The sequence below is a fragment of the Pituophis catenifer genome, unplaced genomic scaffold, assembly GCF_029215685.1.
Source record: "Pituophis catenifer annectens isolate HBS135680 unplaced genomic scaffold, rPitCat1.0.hap2 SCAF_1, whole genome shotgun sequence".
Classification (NCBI taxonomy): domain Eukaryota; kingdom Metazoa; phylum Chordata; class Lepidosauria; order Squamata; family Colubridae; genus Pituophis; species Pituophis catenifer.
The window spans coordinates 68,684,540-68,708,308 of record NW_027256881.1 but is presented as its reverse complement, the minus strand read 5'-3'; the positions used below and the strand labels follow the sequence as shown (position 1 = coordinate 68,708,308).

Genomic DNA, 23,769 nt, shown 5'->3' with positions numbered 1-23,769 from the left:
TCCTTGCTTAACAACACCCGGGACTATCAATTTCATTGCTAAGCAACATGATCGTTAAGTGAGACATCACATAACCGTGATGTGAGATTTTACTGCCAGCTTCTCCATCGTTGGAAGCAGGGAGTGAAGGGCACAAATAGAAATCACATGACCACAAGACACTGCAATTGTCATAAACACCCATCAGCTGCAAATTGCCTGAATCTTGATCACCTGACCATAGGGTGCTACGACGGTCATAAGTACAACAACGGGTTGTAAAGTTACTTGTTTGGCACCATGGTAACTTTCAATGGTTGCAACACAGGACAGTTCAGGGATGACTAGCTGTATAGGTGGTACTATACTGTGGATAATTACTCTAAAGCTAAACCTCTCTAGGCTATTTGCAGTGAGCTGTGAGTTATTGTTTAGCAGAGCTCATACAACCTTCATTGCTGACTGAATCAAAAGATTGCTGCTTCTTAGCAGAAGAATCTCTGCCTAAAATTGAATCAAAGATTGCATAAACCTCCCCATGGATTAAAAAAAACCGTAAGAAGTCAATGAGATGGCTTAGTTTACACAATATTACAAGTGTGTCCATTGATAGGACTGTCAATTTAAAAAGAACATTTTTTCAGAAGTTAACAGCTACTACAATATTTTTTAGAAGATGCAGTATTACAATGAAATACATCTCTTACCTTTTGCATTGCAGTGAGCAAAGCACTATTATGTATCAATAGGGCCACAGGCCTTTTTTTTCAAATGAAAAACTCCACTAGCAATCTTAACTGTAATCTGTCTTCAGTAAGTATGTTCTCGCAATAGCAGCCTGCTGAGAGATTGTTAAAGCTTAATCTGAACTGGAGGTGCAGGAAATCACCGCCTCATAAGAACTGAAGCCGTAAATTCAATTTTACTTATTTTCACATGAGGAAAAGCTTCACTCTCATCTTTACTTCAGTCATCCTCAAATCTCTGACCCTGCTTGTGCTTTTATCATTAACAGCTGTAGACTCAGGGAGGATATTGTTTTCCTCCTGTTTTTATAGCATTTTAAAGAATCCTGCTCTTTGGTAAGGTGAAGGAGATGCCTATTTTCTATATTATATCTATATTTTATTATTTTTATTTTTATTTCTTTTATATGGTGTTTTTATATCCTTGTAAGCCACCTTGAGTCGCCATGAGTAGGCAGCAATATACATTTTCTAAAATAAATAAATAAATATGTAACTTCTCAGGTAGTCAAGATTAGTTTCCTGTTGGAACAAATTGTATTTGATAATTTAGGGAAGCTCTTCCTCCAACCGAAACTTCCATTCCAAGAATTCTGAGCAGTACTTATGCTGAGTAGGGAATTATGGGAGTTGACACCCCACCTCCGGAGGACTTGTAGCTAGAGACCGTTGTGTTAGAGACAGGTGGGCAAGGTATTTTCTTGTGAGGGGCATGTTTCTCCTGATCCGCTCCTTGAAGCTGCAGAGGAATTGTAGCTGTTCAGTTTTCTTTGGTGGAAGGGATCTCTGGGCATGTATAACCATGCCCAGAAAACCTCAGGAGGCCATTGAAACAACTATAGGGAGTTTTCACGTGGCTTCTTTGCTGTTGATATATGTGAATCCAGAGCTTGGTGGAGACTTATCTTCTACAGACTTGTTTTTGTTATTAGTTCAATGATATTCTCCCCTTTATTCCTGACTAGTTACTAAATTAGCTTTATGCATAAAGAATATTTGGCAACCTCAGCAAGCAACTGCTGCCTAGGAAGCTAATCACTGATGATAAACTTTCTTATTCTAATTACTTATTTAAAAGATTTATATGGCTGCCCATTTAAGCAACTTTTTCTAGTTTTGAAGGTTGAAATTGCAAAATACTGTTGAATTGGGAAGTTTATATTTCAGTCTCCGTTCCTACCCTCCCCATGTGCCTTTGGTTTTAATGTTTGTTTTTAACTTTATATGCTTTAGCTTTTGTGTAAATAAATAAATGGTAGAGTTTACACTACTTGAAGATCTGTTATTTTCAGAATGTCCCTTATTTAAAATTGATCTTTTTGCTAAAAGAACTTAATCTACTATCTGCAGAAGTAGTGGCATTTATATTATCTCCCACTGTATGTGATTTTTATATCATTCCTTCTCTGAAAGGCTATCAAACTGGTTTGTAGAAATAATAATTAAACAGATTCCCATAAAGCAAATAATAAAGCAACGAGGTTGCAATAAAAATATTTGGATACTCCAAAATTCCATCTGGTCCCAAAATATTCCATTTGTGTAAATCTCATCTGGATTCTTGAATTAGATGTCACTGGTTTTAGTCCACCATAATGCTTTTTACATACCATACTATGTATTTCTACTCCTACATCTAGATCCCATTCTAGTAGAAAATTGATGGTTTACCACATTTATGCCTGAAGAGCAATTTGATCATGAGATATTTAAATGGGTAATGAGTAAGTGGCCTTTTGCTGGATGAGTTCAAAACAACCACCTATTAGGAATACTTTAAACTGGATTTCTGCATAGGCAAGGAGTTGGTCACATTTTCCTAAATGATTACTTCCAAATGTATGATTTTGTGATTAAAACAAACTTGGTTTTGTTGGATTCTCTTTTGTATTTGCAGCATTGGATTAAACTGTGCTTTGGGGGCAGTTGAAATGAGACCTTTCATTGAAGCAATAGGAAAGTGTACAACTACTTACATCATTTGTTATCCCAATGCAGGTATGCATAGATCTGTATGAATTCAGTCCTTTCACAGGAGTTGAAACAATAGGTTTTATGAAAGCATGATATATATATCTTGTACAGGTGCCATTATCAGCATTAAAATGAATTACTATGCTGAATAGCTTGTCAACCTGTCAGACGTGAACCATTTATAAAATTTGGGGTGAATGTACTTTCTTTGTTAGGTGCTTGTTTTTTCAAACAAATGTTTTATTGTTTGGTGTCATACCATGTGACATGAGCAGTGATCATTAAAATTAAGTGACTTTAGTCTATGGCAAAATGGGCATACTTAAATAAAATCAGAGTGTTAGATGCTTCAAATCTTATATGTGGTATGCAGATACTTCCAGTTTTAGATTTGTGGTCAAATGTTTTTCTTTGAGATAAAATTGTGAATAAACTGTTGACAAAATTGAATTGTTTCTTTTACAAAAAATGGTTTTTGCTTTGCCAACTTGTTTGCTCTTATATTAATGTGAAGCAAAAACTTCAGTAAGAGAGTTGCCTTCAGATAATCCAAATGTTTACAGGCTTTTTGTTCAAAATGTTATAGTGTTGTTGACTGCAGTCAAGACATTTTTCTTTCCATTTATAAATGTAAAAGATTTATAGAATTGAATATATTTTTCAGGTCTTCCTAACACCTTTGGTGGTTATGATGAAACACCTCAAGTGACTGGCAAGCACATTAAAGTAAGAGTATTTTCTTGTGAGATTTTTTTTTTTGTTATAGAGAAAAATGATTTGTATGTTAGACGGTAAGGTTTCTTTAAAAAAACCACCTTAGTGTAAGCTATGTGCTTACAGAGTTTAATGGTATAATAGTTTAATGGTAAAAGCTTTCACAGTGAGCATCTGTTGGGCAGTGTTGGGTTTCAGGGTTTAGTGATTGTGTTCTAGACACTAGATTTCTTGAAGCTTCACTGGCAACTGAGGGTGGCATTTTCAATTGCAATATGGTCTGCATAGCAGATCACAGACAGATGAGCAGGAAGTGATCGGTGTATAGTTGCTAGTTTCCAGTTGATACAGATTGGTGAGGGCTGATGTCTGATTCTTGGTTTGTGCCTGGTCCTCATTGATTATTTTGGTGATAATGGTTCCTGATTGGCTCTTTTTTCATTCTAGCTTCTGATTGTTCATTTTCTGATTCCTGATTGGTTCCTAGTTCATTCTGAGTTCTGATTGTTTACTCTAGTGGCTGATCCTAATTGGGTGTACATCTAGACAGCTTTCTGATTTGCCCATTTTTTGGGGAATTGATTTTTGGTTGGTTCTGCTTTTGCACAGGCTTGTACTGGTCATTTCCACGATTGAAGCTGTGGGCAGAGTTTCTCTGATTTGTTGGTTGTGGACCCTGTGATCTTGTTGTGGCCCAGGGCAGATAACCAAGCTTTGGAAAAAAGTGAATTTCTTATGGTTTCAATTAAGGAAGAATCAATCTAGCTGTAAAGACAAAAGTAAGTCAGTCTTTGCCTCTGAAGATGCCAATTACTTCTGGGAAAGAAATGCCAAACTGAAGATAGCTCTGTTGAGAGTGAAGACAATGACTTTGATGAAATAAATAGCCAGTAAATGGACTGATTCTTCATTGTTCCTCTTTAGACAAGGAGAAGGCTTGGGATTGCCTACAAATGCTCCAGATAGTTACTCCTTGTGAGGAGATCACAAAACAGTGGCTTCTGGCAGCTTTAGGATATTGGTAGATTAGGAAATGACTGCCCAAACCACAGTGTGGCATCTTTCCAAATGACACTGAATTCACATGCTTCATTTTCAGATCCCTTTTGGAAATTGCTTGTTAACTGCTTTTTAAATTTTAGATACCTTCAGAACAACTAATGTTATACACTGGGTGAGTCTGTCTTAAACTTTAGTGAAAGAAGTTTTGAATACACATTAAATGTCTTTAAAAATGGGGAAGTAAATAGGAAAAAGGGGATCAGAATATTGATTTTGGAAAGTTATAAACAAAGTAAGAGTCCAAATAGATTTGAAATAAGATTTTGTAATTATAAGAATCGTTATCATGGGAAAATGTGATTGTTCTGAATTCTTAAAAGAAAAAATGAATAAGATGGACTTTGAACGTTGGATACTGAGACTAATCTGACAGTGGATTTAAAATGTTTGAGATTGATCTGAGAGTGGATTTGAAAAAGACAGACTACAAGAATGATATAGAAAAAAGATGCTATATCGAAACTGGCTGATGACTTAATAATTAAAAGGGATATACAAGTGACAAACCCAAAAGAATGGTCTAATAACCTTCCAACATTGAATTTACAAAAGAGACTGTTAAAACTTTGAAGAATTTTCTGAGAAGGGACAAAGAAAAAAATGAAATCAAGTTCTATCTAGGACATTAATCAAAGGAACTAATCAAGATTATTAAAAATAAAAGAATGTAAAGTTGATTTATTTGATCAAGGTTAAAATAGGTCTTTTGGTATCTCTGGTAACTCTTAATGGGTTAGCCAGCAAAAGTCTGAATATTTTTTAAGAGATAAGAGATTGGATATGAGAAGAGATCATTTGTGGCAATTTGAGAGAAGGTGATGTTATTAACATTTATTTGTTGTGATGAACGGGAAATGATTTCTTTCTATATTTACTATTTTTTCTTCTTTTTTCCTTCCTTTTGCAATTTTTTCCTTTCTTGTTCTTAGTTTGTATTAGCTTTCATCTTTTAATTGTAACAGTAAACAGTAAATTGTAATAGTAAAATTACTATTAAAAAATGAAGATGCCAGACTCAGTTGCTGGCAAAATGTCAATAAATCTGCCTAGCTTATGGTTACGAAACCCTGACGCTCAACACTGCCCAACAGTATAATAGTTAATTATGAGCTGGTAGACATGCCTAGGATTATTGTGTGAGACCTTTAACAAGTAATCATACAAATCATAAATATGTGGGAATTGGATGGTATAAAAAAATGGAGATGATGGATGCAAATCATGTAATTGAAGCCCTGCCTGTTATATACCTTGCACTGCTGTAATAGCTACCATCTTGGCTTTTTGATACTTTCCTCTGTCTGCCCCAACAGATATCCCTGACAATAGTGGGGGTTATTCTCAAGTAAGTAAATATAAATCCGCAAACGTGCTTTCCTATTTCTAGATGTTCTGCAATTCTAAAATACTCTGGTGTTGACCAGAAAGAAATTATGTGTAAGTTGTATCATTAGGTGACATATGATTCAGAAAGTGACCAGTGCCCTAGGAGTTTCATGTGACCCAGTCAATGTACTTTCAGTGGTATATTGTGGGCTGTTTCTAAGTATAATCTGGAGGCAAACATGTAGGGCATTTAAAATAAGGAATAGGTTTACATGCAAGTATCTGTTGTGGCCCCGCCCTCTGAGCCTGTCCCATCGGAGGAAGAAAGCTCCGAGCATGAGGAAGAGGAGTCAGCCAGGCCTCCCTCTCCAGGCCCCTCCCCTCTGGCATTGTCTCAAGTGCCGGCCGAGGGAGAGGAGACAGCTGATTCGAGTCAAAGTGATAATGACACATCATTCCTGGACGCACGCCTCCGAAGGCGTGATAAACGTTTGCAGCAGCTTGGGAGGCGTGCTAGGGATTAGAACTGAGTCACTGGACCACACCCCAGAGACCACACCCCAGAGACTATATAATAGAGAGTGGTGGTCAAGGATCTTTTGTGACGAACAAAGCAAAACCTTGGAGTCACTAAAGCCTCGTCCGGAACTGCTGGGAGGAATATTATTTCTGTTTGGACTTTCTTGAACGTTCGTATCTTATCTGTCTATTTGTGAAAATAAAGTAACTTGGCAGACGGTGTGTCTATCGCTGCCAAGTTGGAGATAAGAACTGGGTGCATTCCAAAGTGTTTCCTTAACCCTCGACTGGCTGTGTGTGTGTGTGTGTGGGGACGGGGACAGATCATCTTGTTCGTCACCCCATACTCCATCGTTAACCCACGATGGACCAACAGCTGCAGCAGCAGTTACAGCAGATACTGCAGGCCAATCAGCTTCTGCAACAGCAAGTAGCACAGCTAACTGCCCAACTTGCTTTGGGAAATGCTCCTGCAGCTCCACCTCCTCCCCCTCCCCGCCTGAGATGCCCAGTGAACGTGCCAGATAGGTTTTCTGGGCAGCAGGAGATGTTTCCGGCCTTCTTGGGACAATGCCAACTGTTTATGGCAATGAGGCCGGAGGATTTTCCGGATGACCGGGCTCGGGTGGCATTTGTTATCAGCTCCCTCTCGGGCACTGCCGCCCGATGGGCCACGCCCCTGTTGTTGCAAGATAGCCCCTTGCTCCTGGACTTTCAGGGCTTTTTACAACACCTGCGCACCATGTTTGAGGACCCCCTCCGGGTGCAGACGGCAGCGAGGCGCATCAAGGACCTCCGCCAAGGCAAGCGCCCCCTGCAGGACTATATTGCAGAGTTCCGACTGCTAGGCCAGGATTCGGCTTGGAATGAGGTGGCGCTGATGGACACCTTCCAGGACGGCCTTTCCGATGAGATGCAGGACGAGCTGGTTCGTGTGGAGGCGCCACCGACCCTCGACGCGCTGGTGACCCAATGCCTGCGTATCGACGCCCGCTTGCAACGGCGACGGCCCCGTCGGGCTCTTCCGGAACCATTGACAGTGTCGGCACCCCCGCGTTTCGCACCGACAGTGCTCCGAACCGCACAGCGTTTTGTGGCGACGGCTGAAGAGCCTATGGAGCTCGGAGCAGCCAGACCTCAACTGACGGCCCAGGAGCGGATGCGGAGACGTCAAGGGGGGTTGTGCCTCTATTGCGGCGAGGCGGGACATTTTGCCGCCTCGTGTCCCCGGAAGCGGAGTGGACCGCTCAGGCCTGTTCCGGAGTCTCGGCGTGACCTGCCGGGAAACGGGCCAGGCCTGGCCTAGGGGAAACTCTGGGTCAGGCACGTGACCATGCCCCGCCGGAGTCGGCGGCTGTGGACTGTGAGCCCCCTCGGCACCTGATTTTGAACACCCGGGTGTTGTTGGCTAACCGGTCGGAGGGGCTCCAAGCGCACGCGCTGGTGGACTCGGGGGCCACCACGAACTTTATGGACCAGGCCTTTGTGGCCCATTACAAAGTCCCCTTGGTTCCAGTGGACCCTCCGTTGAGGGTTGAAACTATAGATGGGCGGGAACTCGTGGCGGGGCCCATCAAAACCGCTACCCAGCCCTTGCGCCTCGCCATTGGAAACCACGAGGAGGCGATCCAGTTTTACGTAACGGCGGATCTGCACTTTCCCTTGGTCCTGGGGATGGCCTGGCTTCGGGCGCACGACCCTCAGGTGGCGTGGTCGAGAAACGCCATCTCGTTCCCGAGCCTGCAGTGTGTCGACCACCTTCGCCACACCTGCGCCGGCCAGGACGTCTCTGCCCCAAATGTCTCCTTGCCTCCGGAGCTGACGCCCTTCGCCGACGTGTTCAGCGAGAAGGAGGCAGACCGCTTGCCCCCGCACCGACCCTACGACTGTGCGGTGGACCTAATGCCCAACGCGCCTCTGCCTTCGGGACGCCTGTACTCCATGTCGGAGCCCGAGCTGGCCGCCTTGCGGGACTTCCTGGAAAAGAACCTGGCCCGTGGGTTCATCCGGCCTTCGACCTCCCCGCTCTCGGCCCCGGTCCTCTTCGTTAAAAAGAAGACGGGGGACTTGTGCCTGTGTTGCGACTACCGGCGCTTGAATGCCATCACAGTGCGAAATTGCTACCCCCTGCCGCTGATCCCGGAGCTGATGGAGAGGTTGCGGGAGGCCTCGATCTTCACTAAGCTCGATCTCCGAGGGGCTTACAACCTGGTGCGCGTGAGAGAGGGGGACGAGTGGAAGACGGCGTTCGGCACGCGGTACGGACACTTCGAGTATACCGTCATGCCGTTCGGGTTGACCAACGCCCCCGCGGTCTTCCAGCACTTGATGAACGATGTGTTCCGGGACATGCTGGATCGGTTCGTGGTGATCTACTTGGATGACATTTTGATCTATTCCCAGACCCCGGAAAGTCACCTCCAGCATGTCCGCCAGGTCCTGCAGCGCCTGCGGGAGCACCAGCTCTATGCGAAGTTGGAGAAATGCTACTTCTTCCAGACTTCCATAGAGTTCCTTGGGCACATCATCACCCCCGAGGGCATCGCGATGGACCCGCACAAGGTGGAGGCCTTGCGCAGTTGGGAACCCCCGCGTCGGGTGAAGGATGTCCAGCGTCTGTTGGGATTCGCCAACTACTATCGGACCTTCATCCCGGGCTTCGCCACCCTGACCTTGCCGTTGACCCAGCTCCTTCGGAAGAAGGTCCCGTTCCAGTGGGGGCCCCCGCAGCAGCAGGCCTTCGAGGTCCTCAAGCAGGCCTTCCTCACGGAGCCAGTCCTGAGGCACCCCAATCCACACCGTCCGTTCGTGGTGGAGACAGACGCGTCCAACGTGGCGATTGGGGCGGTGCTGCTACAGGCTCCGGTGGATGGTGGCACTCTTTTTCCCTGCGCATACTACTCCCGGAAACTCAACCCTTCCGAGCGCAACTACACCATCTGGGAAAAGGAGTTGCTGGCCATCAAGGCCGCGTTCGAGGCTTGGCGACATCACCTCGAGGGGGCCCGACACCAGGTGGAGGTGCGGACGGACCATCGGAACCTGGAGCACCTCACCACGGCACGGAAGTTGAACCAGCGGCAGATCCGGTGGTCGTTGTTTTTCGCCCGGTTCAACTTCCACGTCACCTACATTCCGAGCAACCTCAACCAGAGGGCGGACGCGCTATCCCGTAAGCCGGAATACTTTTGCCCCAAGGACTCCCTTCCCCCCCGGACGGTGCTGCCAGCGGACTCCTTGGCCGCGGTCCAGGAACCGGTGGACCTGCGGGCTCAGGTGCTGGAAGCGCAGCGACGGGACGACTGGTCGCAGCAGCGGAGAGTGGACGTCGGCCCCGCATCCCCATGGACTGTGGAGGAGGGCTTGCTCAGACATCGGGGTCGGCTGTACGTGCCCACGAGTCCGCTCCGAGCCCTCGTCATGAACCAGTGTCATGACAACCCCGCGGCGGGGCACTTCGGCTTCTTTAAGACTTTGAACCTGGTGACACGGACTTTTTGGTGGCCTCGGGTACGGCACGACGTGCACGCCTACGTGACGTCCTGTGTGACGTGCCGACAGGCCAAAGCCGCGTCCGGCCCCCCTCCTGGACTCCTCCAGCCACTGCCGACACCGGAGAGACCGTGGGGAGCCATCTCCATGGACTTCCTGACAGACCTGCCCCTGTCCGCTACGTACACGACCGTCCTCGTGGTGGTGGATGCGCTCACGAAGATGGCACATTTCATCCCGTGCCGCGGCCTGCCCTCGGCCCGCACCACGGCTCGCCTGTTCCTGCAACATATCTTCCGCCTCCACGGCCTGCCGGACCGGGTGGTTTCGGACCGCGGGGCCCAGTTCACGGCCCGCTTCTGGAAAAGCCTGATGGCCGCGCTGGAGGTGCAGGTGTGCCTGTCGTCGTCGCACCATCCGGAGACTGACGGGGGCACGGAGAAGGTCATCGGCATACTGGAGCAGTACCTCCGCTGTTTTGTCAACCAGCAGCAGGACAACTGGGCCGAGTACCTTCCCCTGGCGGAGTTCGCCTTTAATAACTCCCAACACACCTCCACCCAGATGACCCCGTTCCATGCCAACGTCGGATACCATCCACGGCTTTTCCCGTTGACCATCATGGACTCCCCTGTTCCCGAGACCCGGGACTTCCTCTCAGAGCTGCAGGCGGTGCAGCAACTGGTGCGGCGGCAGCTGATCCGGGCGAAAGAGGATTATAAACGGTTCGCCGATCGCGCCCGCCGGGCGACGCCACCGCTGGAAGTAGGAGATCGGGTGTGGTTGTCCACGAAACACCTCCCCACGGACCGGCCGGTACGGAAACTGGCCCAACGCTTTATCGGTCCCTTCCCTATCGAGGCGGTCATCAATCCGGTGGCCTACCGGTTGACTCTACCCCGCTCCATGCGGCTCCACCCTGTTTTTCATCGGTCCCTCCTGGTCCCTGAGGCCCCCGCGAGCCATCTCCGCACCCCGCCGACGCCTGCCCCCCCAGCCGCAGCCGACGAGGACGACGCCTCGACGTACGAGGTGGACAGTATCCGGGACTCCCGTTGGCTGAAGGGGCGCTTCCAATACCTCATCGCCTGGAAGGGGTACGGGCCCGAGGATTTCACCTGGGTGGACGCGTCTGCCGTTCAGGCCCCTGACCTGGTGCGGGCTTTCCACGAACAGTTCCCGTCCCGACCCCATCCCGACCGTCAGACTCGGGGGAAGGGCCCTGCGGTGGGGGATAGTGTTGTGGCCCCGCCCTCTGAGCCTGTCCCATCGGAGGAAGAAAGCTCCGAGCATGAGGAAGAGGAGTCAGCCAGGCCTCCCTCTCCAGGCCCCTCCCCTCTGGCATTGTCTCAAGTGCCGGCCGAGGGAGAGGAGACAGCTGATTCGAGTCAAAGTGATAATGACACATCATTCCTGGACGCACGCCTCCGAAGGCGTGATAAACGTTTGCAGCAGCTTGGGAGGCGTGCTAGGGATTAGAACTGAGTCACTGGACCACACCCCAGAGACCACACCCCAGAGACTATATAATAGAGAGTGGTGGTCAAGGATCTTTTGTGACGAACAAAGCAAAACCTTGGAGTCACTAAAGCCTCGTCCGGAACTGCTGGGAGGAATATTATTTCTGTTTGGACTTTCTTGAACGTTCGTATCTTATCTGTCTATTTGTGAAAATAAAGTAACTTGGCAGACGGTGTGTCTATCGCTGCCAAGTTGGAGATAAGAACTGGGTGCATTCCAAAGTGTTTCCTTAACCCTCGACTGGCTGTGTGTGTGTGTGTGTGGGGACGGGGACAGATCAGTATCTTCATTCAAGATGGAATTTAAGCCTTCAGTGGGGCTTTGAAAGAAATGGTACTGTACTTATTGGCCTCCTGTTGCGTTGTTGGTAATTAGCAAGGATATGTGTAAGTAAAAGTTCTAGCAAAACTTTGTGCATGCTTCAGATGTGACTCTGCTCTTAATGTATTTGTGTCTGAAAAATGCTTTTTCTCTTCTCCAGAATCTTGCCTTAGATGGTTTGGTCAACATAGTTGGTGGCTGCTGTGGTACCACTCCAGCACATATCCGGTAATTTCATGTATATATTACTAGCAACATCATCTATGTTTGAGGATAATGCCATGAATGATGGTTCAGTTTAGGGTCCCTAATATCAATAGACACATTTTAACTTGTGGAAAAATGACAAACACACAGTTTTGTAGTTGTTACATTGCAACGATATTTGCATATCCCTAGTGAACTGTTTATGGGAGTGGTAGCTTAATTTTTCCTTTTCCTCTCTGGAAATGGCTTGAAGAAGGTCTTCTGGTTGCTGTGGCCAAAACTCATGTCACATTTTTCATGACAACATCCATTGTGTACATCTGCAAGTTGTAATCATGAGACATCTAAAAGAAGAATCTGCTGGTGGGTGGGTGATGGAACTGATACATTCCTTTGGCTAGCATGTTTGTTATTGACTTGTACCTCAAGATTGGGACACCGGTGTTGTTTAGAATTTCTATAAGCCATTACTTACAAGAGTTGTAGATGAAAATGCATAGAGGTATCAGTTTATCTGTCCTTGGTGTTTATACAACTAATGTTGACTTGTTATGGATGGAATGAGGCATTGAAGTTTCTTCATGCCGTCTGGAGGACATTTGGGGGATTTAGCAAGTGAGCATATTTAGAAATCTTAGAAGATGTTTTAGGGCTTTTCTTATCCATTTTCTAATATCCATGGCTGTCACAAAATGGCTGCTATGGTGGGTATAGCAAAACACCCAGTTACTAGAGAGCAATTTGGTGAGATTATTGTCTGCCATTATCTTTGTCTGTCTTGCAGATAGGTAAACCTTCAAGCAAGAACTGAACTGAAGCTATTAGGGTGCATAGTACATTCCACATTTGAAATGTATTGTTTTGAAAAAGCTATATTTAAAAGACAGACTTGAGATTATTGTGGAAACATTTCTCTTTTGATCTTGAAACATTCCCAAAATGACTGAAATAGCGTGTTCCAAATGTGAAACAACTCTTTTGAGTTCCAAGTTGGGCATTTTGATTTCAATTTATTTTGAAAGTGTTTTGCATGCCACTAGTCATCCCTCCATTTCTAATTATGTCTCAGGGGATTTATGGAACAGAAGCATTCTTGTAAATGAAAACAATTCTGTAGACCGATGTTTCCCATGATTTTTAAAACATAAAATATCTTTAGATCCAATCAGTTTTGTGACTGCTAAGAAAAATATTGATGAGTATTTTCATTCCCATGAGTGTTATGTTGCCTTCCTATGATCCCTGGCAGTGGTGAAATCCTCCGCGGATCGCCACCGGTTCGCTGCCTGCGCATGCACAGCACGCGCCAAAAGCATGCTGCGCACGCATGTGCAGTACATGCCAAAATCACTGTGTGTGTGGATGCGCAGCACGCACCAAAAGCATGTTGTGCGTTAGATATTTTTTACAGGTTTCAAAGCAGCTGCATGTCAATTGTGGAATCTGCTGGTTCCTCAATGCATAAAAGCACTGCTGATTAAGTTAATTAAATATTTGTTTAACTATACCGACTTTAGTGAAACCTTTTCTGTACACCTAGTATAAAATTAATTGGAGACCTGCTCTTTTCCATTTGTAATAGCAAGAGCTTAGTCATCTTCTCCTTGCAATAAAATGGGATGGAGCTGAATTTTAAAAGCCTTGCGACAGAATAGAAATATCACATTAAATATAGATAACCATCTGGGATAGAGAAGAAAAATGGATGGTTTGCAACTAAGAATAATTATGCTTTTATATATTCTGAGTTTCTGAATGGGTAGAGTTTCCAGTGAATAGGTAATCCGATATAAAGAATTTGATATCTGTTTATTTCAATGAATCTTTTGGTGCCTCCATCTTGACAGAAATTGAACTAATGACATCTCTGGAAAAGTGTATTAGGATGTTCAATGCAATTTCAGCATGAACAAAAGTGTAAGACTTCAACTTTTTTTAAAAAAGGAGTAGATCAATGAGGACTGAACTTGTTTAGAAGGTCTAAAATGAGTGTAATTTGGAGAGGGAAAACAGAAAAATACATTTATTTATTTATTTGTTTCAAAGATTTTTAAGACTGGCCTTCCCCATGATTTGTGGCCCTAGGTAGCATACAAAAGAAAAATGGAAAGAAAATAAGCATATTACAAAGACAAATTGCAAAACCAGAAACCTGACTTTGGACCACTCATTCTCTCCAGCCTAATTCACCTCGCAGGGTGGTTGTGGAGAAAATAGGAGGAGGAAGGAGTATTATGTATATTCACCACCTTAGTTACTTATAAAGTAGTAAAGGTGGGATTAAAAAAAGTCTAATAAATAAGCAACACACAATTTATGAAAATATCATACATCATAAAACAGGCTCATTCGCCATCCTGGATCAGTTCATGGAAGAAAAGCTAGGTATTTTGGTTCTGCAAAAGAGTAATGGAGATGGGGCTATTTCTAACTTTGGTGGGGGAGAATTCCAAAGAGCATGTTGCTACTAGTGCTACCATATTCCGGACCATTTTGGATTATGGATTTTCCGTCTAGCCATTCTCATTGGGTCAGATTAGATAATCATATATCTTCAGCCCTTAACACTGGTACACCACAGGGTTGCATGTTGAGTCCCTTACTCTATACTCTTTATGTACATGGCTACATTCCCACTCATGCTAGTAATACTATTACTAAATTTGCAGATGATACAGCAGTGTTGGGACTCATCTCCGGGCGGGATGTGTCTGCCTATTGAGATGAGGTGGATCGGTTGCTTTCGTGGTGTGAAGACAATAACTTGGTCTTTAACACCAATAAGACCAAGGACCTTATAGTGGACTATAGAAGGAATAGATCAGACATCCAGTCGTTGCTTATCAATGGAGATCGAGTGGAGCAAGTGGCCAGTTTTAAGTTTCTGGATGTTATCATAAAAGAGGACCTGACCTGGGACACTCACATTGCAGCACTGGTCAAAAAAGCCCAGCAGAGATTATACTACCTGAGACTTCTTAGGAAACAACAACTGAATGAAAAACTGCTGATGGCCTTCTACCGCTGCACCATAGAGAGTATTTTAACTTACTGTACTTATGTATGGTTTGTCAATTGCACAGTGACAGATAGGACAGCACTCCAGAGGGTTAACGTCATTGCCCAGAGGATCATTAGTTGCCCTCTGCCCTCTTTGGAAGAGCTTTATAGCTCCCGCTGCCTTAAGAAAGTTCAAAACATTCTTAAAGATCCATCTCACCCTAGGCACCCTTTTTTTGAACTATTACCACCTGGCAGACAGTACAGGATAATAAAAACAAGGACAAATAGGCTGAAAAACAGCTTCTATCCCAGGGGAGTAACTATATTGAATTCTACTGTATAGTGCAATATTATTGCAATATTGTTTCAATCTGCAAAGGGTTTTCAATTCAGTTATATAGAATGTGAAGGATGTGTGTTTGTGTTTTATTTTTATAGTTATAATGTACACCGAAAATGGCATTTAATTTCATTGTACGAGGTGCAATGACAATAAACTAAACTAAACTAAACTAAACTAAACTAAACTAAACTAAACTAAACTAAACTAAACTAAACTAAACTAAACTAAACTAAACTAAACTAAACTAAACTAAACTAAACTAAACTACAGGTTTTAGATGCTCTTCCAGGTAGCCTATGTACAGTATATTATAGAAATCCAACTGAGATTTGACTTAAGATATGAATGATTGTGAGAAGGGCCACTCAGTCCAGAAATAGGATGTAATTGATGCACATCATAAAGTTGTGCAAAGACCATTCTGAGGATAGCTATAGAGCCATGGTGACACAGTGGTTAGAATGCAGTATTGCATTCTCTGCCCACAGGCTGAAGTTCGATCCTGACAGGGCTCGAGGTTGATTCAGCCTTCTATCCTTCCAAGGTTGGTAAAAGAAGGACCCAGATTGTTGGGAGGGAAATGCTGACATTGTAAACCACTCAGAGAGTGCTGTAAAGCATTATGGAGCAGTATATAAGTCTAAGTGCTATTGCTATAGTTGCCACTAGCTTACTGTGTTGGAATCATAAGTCCAGGATTTCCAAGTTACAAATCAGCTCTATTACCATAGACCTGAGGCTGTGTATATGAAATATACATACATACATATAGAAATAGATATACACATATCTACACACACACACACACGGTCTAATATATGACACTTCATGTCTGCCTGGCCCACAATTACCTGGCCAGGCCTATGGTGCCCATGAACTTCCATGTTGCTTCCAATTTCATACCTAAAAAAGGCAGATTGAAGACTCGCAAGAACATAACCCTGGGAAATTCCACTGCCAGTGCACCCACAACATCCAGCAGCTCAGATAGGGAAGCAGCTACCTAGTAGAGTGGTACAGTAGTAACTGTTCCATCTGATCCCTGAGGCCCAATCTCACGAACAGTATCTCATGTCTGGTTTTCTGCAGAGTAATAACCCTGAAAGCTATAATAATTTCTGGGATGACCAAGGCCATTTACTCACCCCTGCTATGGGGTTACATCTGATGCCACACTCAAAACCCAGGTTGGACTCATTTCTCATGCCCGTAACAGCTTATAGTTTGCTGCAGAAAGAGGGGACTGACCAGAACTGTATCCTTCTGCATTCCTTTTTATTAGGAAAAGAGAGGTGAATATGTTGCAACAGTTTGTTGAAAATTCTGTATGTCTTTCTTAATGATGAACTAACAAAATGTTAAATGAAAAAAAATACTCCAAATACTGTAATTGGTTACTAAGAGACCACAGTTGCTTCTTTTATACCTGAATATAAATAAGTTGTCAGTATTTTAGAGTCCAAGGTAACATAATAGAAGGAATGTGCCCATTGCTTCAGCTACCTTTGCCACCCCTTGCAGAATGAATCCCCTTCCAAAAGTGGGATATGATACAGGATTGATGTTCAAATAATTTAATTTCATTAAATCAATGTATCAACTGATCTGTTTTCCCAGGAGTAACCTCCCAAGGGATCTCTTTTTCCTCATCTTTTCAACAGTTTTAGGTGGATTCCGATGAGAGAGAGGAATGAGGACATTTTCCCTTCCATGAATTTTATAAAGTTAATTTGTTTCAGTAGCTTACCTCAAAAAACAGTAAAGACTGAAAATAGATTAGAGAAAAAGAATGTTTTGAACAGGGCATTTGCTTTGAGCTTCTGTCTCATGTGATCATTTTTTTCTCTGAAACTATCCCAAGCAGTGCTCCATTTATGAATACAAAAATGACTAAATAATTTGCTTTGGTTTTTTATTCATCTTTGTTCAGCCTGGCCGAGTCCTGCTTTCCATACAGTACTAATACATTAGATGCTGTACATATGATTGTAATCTATCACTGTTCATATGATTAACAGTATGGCACTTCAAAGGGAGGACTGGAAAAGAATATTAAACACAAATAAATGCCCATTTGCTTCTAGTGTCTTCTGGAAGAATTTCATTCCTTCTTGCAAAGCCCCTGGGTTCTTAACTTACTGTTTTGTAATGCAGGAAGATAGCTGAAGAAGTAAAGGCATGCAAACCTCGTATCCCCCCTGCCTCTGTCTCTGAAGGCTACATGCTGCTGTCAGGTGAGATAATAACATATCCAGAATTCCTTAACTACGTTCGCTTAATTATATCTTAGGATTCTTTGTGGTTGCTCTACTTTTTCCTCAAGACACCTACAAGCCACTGGAAACTCTCGTATAATACTTGTGTTAGGTTAAGCTATTAGGTGAAGAGGATTTTTATTTTACAGCCTTTGAATCTACTTCGGAAAGCTCTTAGGGGGAATCTTCATTTTGCTGTACTTGTTGGACACAAGGATGACAGAGTTTAGATGATTGACCTAGTTTATAATAGCATTATAGAATGGCTGGTGGTGGTGAAGGGGAATCACCAGCTCCCTGTGAGTAAGCCACAGCATCAGACAATGAGTGCCTGCAGACTTTAGTGCTTGCTAAGCATAAAGACTCCTGTGAAAAAATGGGGGCCAGAGGACACAAAGAAGCTTACGGAGAAATCACCTTCTGGAATACTCTTTATCAGGCCTGTATGAACAAACATCACGCCCTTCTGGGCTGCCTGGCCAGGACTCCGCTCATTGCCTAGGTAGAGAAGAGAGTTGGTTCCTCATGCAGCAAAGCCTTACTCAGAGGAAAGGAAGGGGCCAGAGACTACAGATAGTCTTCAACTTACAACCATTTGTTTAGTGACCATTCAGAGTTACAGTGAATTGAAAAAGTGACCTATGACTGTTTTTCACACTTAGGCCATTGCAGCATCCCTGTGGTAATATAATCAAAATTCAGATGCTTGGCAACTTGGCATGTACAGTATTTATGATGGTTGCATTGTCCCGGGGTCGTGTGATCACATTTTACTACCTTCTGATAATCAAAGTCAATGGGGAAGCCAGATTTACCTAACCATTTTACGAATTTTATGACTGCAGTGATTCACTTAACAACTGAAGCAGGAAAGGTGGTAAAATGGGACAAAGCTCACTTAAAACTGTCCTGCTTAGCAACAGAAATGTTGAGCTCAGTTGTGGTTGTAAGTCGACCATGTGTACTGAAGTGAGGAGTTGCCAATATGCTGACAGCTGAGGCTAGAAGAGATGCACGTGTATGTACAAGACAACAAGCCTCAAACTACTTCAGCCACACCCATTTGCTCCCTTGTTTAAATATTTTACTTTGAGAGCTATTTTAATTTTTTTTTGTTTGGACTGCAAAATCTGTTTTTCTTGGCAACTCCTGTCCCTGAGTGCTCAAGAGACAGAGAAGAATAAATAATAATTTCACCAGGTTTTCTATCAGCAGGTCTATTGTTTGCTTTCTGTTACTCACAGAACCTTCTCACCTCTCTGTCACAAGGGATTTGCCACTCTGCTAAAGTGCTAAAGCTCTTGCCCACCTCTGGTTGCATCTCCTTCAGTGGGAACATATCCTTGCCTTTTGCATGTCTGAATGCCTGGTAATAAGATTCCCATAAACAACGTGGCCTGTGTTTTTCTAGATAGAACTGATGCTATTACAAAATATGTATAATTGTTATGACTGAGGTAATACATCACAATATCTTTTTTTTTGCCACTTGAACACATGCCTTATATTGAATCAGACATTGATCTCTTGACTCCAGTGTTGCTTACACAAACTGGAAGAAGTGTGTTCTGTCATGACTCCAAAAGAAAAAGGCCTCTTTCTGCACCCTGGGATTTGGGATCCTTGTTAGACAGAACTACTAAGGGCTGTACTTAAGATCTTCTACAGGCAAAGGAAGTCAAATGCTTAGCTGATCCTTTTATTAGTCTCTAATTTTACATTTGCTCACAGTGATGGCTGTTGACATGTTAATTTTCCTTGGTTTCCTTTTCAAGTGGACCTATCTGAACTTTGCTCTTTTAGAGTCAATGGGAAATGCCATATTGGCTTAAATTCCACTTAATGCTAATTTTGAACTATTTCTCAGTTTTTCTGTGATCTCAGGATCTGTGGGAAAAAGCATAATTAAATGTATGGTAGTGGACAAGTATTGAATTTATTCACAAAATGCCCTTGCTAACTTTAAGATTGAAGTAGTGTCCCTTTATAGCAGGGGTGTCAAACTCCCGGCCCATGGGCCAGATGCATCACATGCTGGCCACGCCTATGCCCAGTTTAGTGAAGGGGAAAAAGTCCCGATACGTCACGTCGTGACACCGTGAGTTTGACACCCCTGCTCCATAGTATACTGAATTTATTTGTGGAAGGGTACAGTACTAAAACCCTGTTTCCCCCAAAATAAGACATCCCCTGATAATAAGCTCAATCGGGCTTTTGAGCACATGGCAATAAGGCCAAGCGCTTATTTCAGGGTTCAAAAAAATATACGACAGGGTCTTATTTTTGGGGAAACACGGTAATTGTAGCTCTGGTGTTCAAGTATTGCGCATGTGTGCATGCACAAACACACACTCAGCCCTACTCCTTTTCCCCTCTTGATGTGATATTTATTTGCAGATGCTTGTTTCCTCACCTCATTTGAGATTCCTGCATTGAGCATTTTTCTGTAGTTTTCAAACATCAGTTGTGAAGCAGACCAAGTTTTCTGCTGCAGTGCATTTTTCTCTAGTGACAGAGAGATGTCTGCCATGTATTTTCTGCCATTGGGTCTGATCTGTGCTGCTATTCTTGTGCCTTGATCAGCTCCTGGCCTAATGGAGATTCTTTCTATTTAGGTGATTGGGATGAATCTTTGGCTGCCCAATAAAAAATGGATACGTTTAGGGTAAAAATAATTATTTTCTAGATGCTTGTGTAAAGAGTCAGTTTGATGTAATAATTAAGGCACCAGCTAGAAACCAGGAGACTGAGTTCTAGTCTTGCCCAAGGCAAATTGAGTCGCCTTGGGTCCGTCACATACTCTCAGCCATAGGAAGGATGCAATGGTAAAATCACTTCTGCAAAACCTTGCTGAGGCAATTGCAGGAACCAGTCCAAGTAGAGTATTGCATGCCAAAATAATCAGACATATAGTCCCCCCACCCCATGCCATCACTCTGCTGAATACTTAATTCCCATAAAATTGTCTCATTTGTCATCTTTTCTCATCTTCTCATTTTTCCTACTATTTTCTCCTATTTCTTATGATTTATCAATTGTTTGTAACTTATGATTAATGATTGTAACTATAATTATGACCCATGATTTATTACTTATTACTTACTATTATATGTACACCGTGAGCTTGTGCACTGGAGACAAATGCCTTGTATGTCTGATCACACTTGGCCAATAAAGAATTCTATCTTATCCTACCCTACCCTCAAGAGTCAACACTGATTCAAAGACACCCAAATAACAACAACCCACTTGTGTAATGATGAGTCTGAAGAGATAAGATCTCATTCTTTTTTGTCATTTCCTTGTTCACTCATCCATTTGTTGTGAATCTGCTACAGACATAATGTGCTGCAAAAATATTCCATCTAAATCAGGTATGTTGTTGCTGTTTATTTGAATTCTTTTCTACTTCTTTGCTGTATCACCGCATTATATAGTTGCAAGGAGAGTTAAAGGTCCTTTTCTCTAGCCAGACCACATGGATCAGTAAGAAAATTATGTTAAACACACATATTTAAATAAGGGCATCTTTTCATAAAATGGTATATTCTGGTTTTTCAGAGAATTCTTTTCCCCCTTGTATATATACATAAAATTTATTTTCCAGGTCTGGAACCCTTCAGGATTGGAAAATACACCAACTTTGTCAACATTGGTGAACGTTGCAATGTTGCAGGATCAAGGAGATTTGCCAAACTTATAATGGCAGGCAAATATGAAGTAGGTCCAACTTTTTTAAGCTTCAGGACTTGAATTAAAATTTTGTATAAGTATACTGTTTAAGGATTTGAATGCATGGCTTCCACTAGGTACATTATATAAATATGGTTTTTTTGATTTTTGTTTTAGTACAATGTGAAGTACAATCTTGAGCATTTCTTTTGTAAAAGTGAGAGGTTCAAGCAGTTCTGAATAATGTGATGATGGCAGCCTCTAAAGTGTTTTACAAAATAAATGTAAATAAACTCTGACACATTTTATAGACTAAAAAGTATGGGAAGACAGACATAATAAAAGCAGCTTGCTAAAAAATGCAGAAACAAATGCCATCAAAGTAAATACAAGGAAAAAAAGGGGGATTGAACAGAATTAGATGCATTTCTGTTAAAACTGATGTCTTTATTCCTTTAACATAGGACGCCTTGAGTGTAGCCAAGGCCCAAGTCGAGATGGGAGCTCAGATCCTGGATATCAACATGGATGATGGAATGTTAGATGGTCCAAGTGCTATGACCAGATTCTGCAACTATATTGCTTCAGAGCCTGACATTGCCAAGGTTATATATTTAACTGGATAGTCTTTTAATTTTCCGAGTCAGGTGTTCTCTACATGTCTTGGGAATACACAATATCTCAATACCTCAGCAGGTCGTCTGATTGAAAAAAATGGTAACAGGAAATGAAAAATCAGAAGAAATACATTAGAAAGTTTATTATAATTTTTGTGGTATTTAGACATCACACTTCTGACCTGGACTGGACTGCTATAGTGTTGGAAGCTTACATAAGCGTCAGGTATTTGGGGTACTAATTTATTGTCTCCTTGCCTATCTAGAAAGTTATGGTATGGTTAAAGCCTTTGTGGTGTCCTTCTCAAATAGTGTTGAGTTTTCATTTCAGAAGAAAGTGCTGGCCTTGAGTCTTTTGCTCACAAGAATGTCCCTGACTTTTGAAGTCAATTGTTGATTCTTGGATTTCCAAATTCATAAATAATACTAAATATCACAGATATCAGATGAGCACTGTCTATATAATGTTGCTCACCTTCAGAGCAGACATTTGACACCAGTCTACATGCATTTCAATAGCAGTGCCTGACTTCATGTAATACAGCTTTAATGTTTTTATCCAGAAGAAGTATCTTGATTTAACCAAGAAGCATTTGGTTGAATCGTGTACAGCCAAATGCTATAAAAGGAGTAAGACCAATTCTGAAATTTCATGAAATTTGGTCTTTGCAAATTTTAAGAGTACCAACTTCAGCTTTCAGATTCCCCCAAATGGCAAAAATTGGCTGCCTTATTTTTCAGGCAGCCTTGTGTCTTAGTGTTCTCACTGTTACTTCTGAGAGCACAGATTGTGAGGAGAAGCCAGAAGGGAAACTATCGCTGAAAAGGGTTTTTCTTCTGATCTTTATTCTGCAGTGAAGTCACTCAGCCTTTGGAACTTGGCAGGAAACCCCTCTGCTTAGAATGTTTTGTTCAGCTGTAATTTTTGTGCATCAATCTGAATGTCAGTCTTGGGCAAATATTGCTGTTAGGTCATAGAATTTTTTCCAAAGGATGTCATAATCTGAAGAAAGCTCTTGAAAAAGAGAAATTAGTCTAGCCTTTGTGGTAAATGTAATTGCATAGATGATTTGCTTTTTTTAAAAAAAAACCTTGCAAGACCTTTTCTCTCTGCCTTGGATGTGCATCCACACAATTCAGACTTAGCTATTTATTGGCTTTGAAGATCATTATTTTTTTTTAATGTTGTCCTTTTTTTATCCTCAGGTGCCCCTTTGCATTGATTCCTCAAACTTTTCTGTAATAGAAGCTGGGTTGAAGTGTTCGCAAGGCAAATGCATAGTAAACAGCATCAGTCTGAAGGAAGGCGAAGAGGATTTCCTAAGAAAAGCAAGAAAAATTAGGAGATTTGGAGCAGCAGTAGTGATTATGGCATTTGATGAAATGGGGCAGGTTGGTGATACTTTCCTCACCCGCTAGAAATTGCCCAAAAGGTCATAGGAACTTTTGTCTTATCTGTGTTCCAGTAAAAGGAATAGGAAACTAAGTACAGTTAGCCCTTGACTTATGACCATTTGCTTAATGATGGTTCAAAGCTATGACAGCTTTGGAAAAAAGGGTATTCATATTCACATTTATGACTGTCACTCTTCCACCACCACGGTCATGTGATTGCAATTTGTACATTTGGCAACTGGCTCACATTTACAGCTGGCTAAAGCATCTGGCAATCATGTGATTGTGATTTGCAACAGTTTTGCCAGTTTGGGGCAAGAAATTCCATTGAGAAAGCCGGAATCCCTTAATGCCCAGATGATTTGCTTAACCATGTTATTTACTTAACGACCACTGCAAAATGGGTTGTAAACTTGGGTCTGGTCACGTGGTGACTTGACTTATGGCCACAGTGACTTGTGACTGAAATTCTGGTCCCAATTGTGGTCATAACTTGAGGACTACCTGTAGGTCAATATATGAGTTTGGGCAGTTAAATTGCAATGCTGAAATATCCACTGAACTAGTTAGTGTCTGAACCTATTACAAATAAAACAAAACATGAATTTACAAAGTATCATCAC

General features: G+C 42.7%; 1 protein-coding gene and 1 long non-coding RNA gene across 2 annotated transcripts in view; one reads left to right on the top strand and one right to left on the bottom strand.

The window, feature by feature from the left end:
- The window catches only part of MTR (5-methyltetrahydrofolate-homocysteine methyltransferase), an 81,342-nt gene that overhangs the window by 22,244 nt on the left and 35,329 nt on the right, over positions 1-23,769 (top strand). The window contains exons 9-15 of the mRNA XM_070932541.1: positions 2,623-2,723; positions 3,364-3,425; positions 11,815-11,882; positions 17,362-17,441; positions 21,070-21,182; positions 21,599-21,739; positions 22,958-23,143. Of these exons, the coding sequence (XP_070788642.1) occupies positions 2,623-2,723; positions 3,364-3,425; positions 11,815-11,882; positions 17,362-17,441; positions 21,070-21,182; positions 21,599-21,739; positions 22,958-23,143 (751 nt within the window). The remainder of the gene's footprint in view (positions 1-2,622; positions 2,724-3,363; positions 3,426-11,814; positions 11,883-17,361; positions 17,442-21,069; positions 21,183-21,598; positions 21,740-22,957; positions 23,144-23,769) is intronic.
- Positions 22,965-23,769, bottom strand: part of LOC139308740 (uncharacterized) — a 65,678-nt gene continuing 64,873 nt past the window's right edge. Inside the window, exon 3 of the long non-coding RNA XR_011599745.1 lies at positions 22,965-23,071. This is a non-coding gene — a long non-coding RNA (uncharacterized lncRNA). The remainder of the gene's footprint in view (positions 23,072-23,769) is intronic.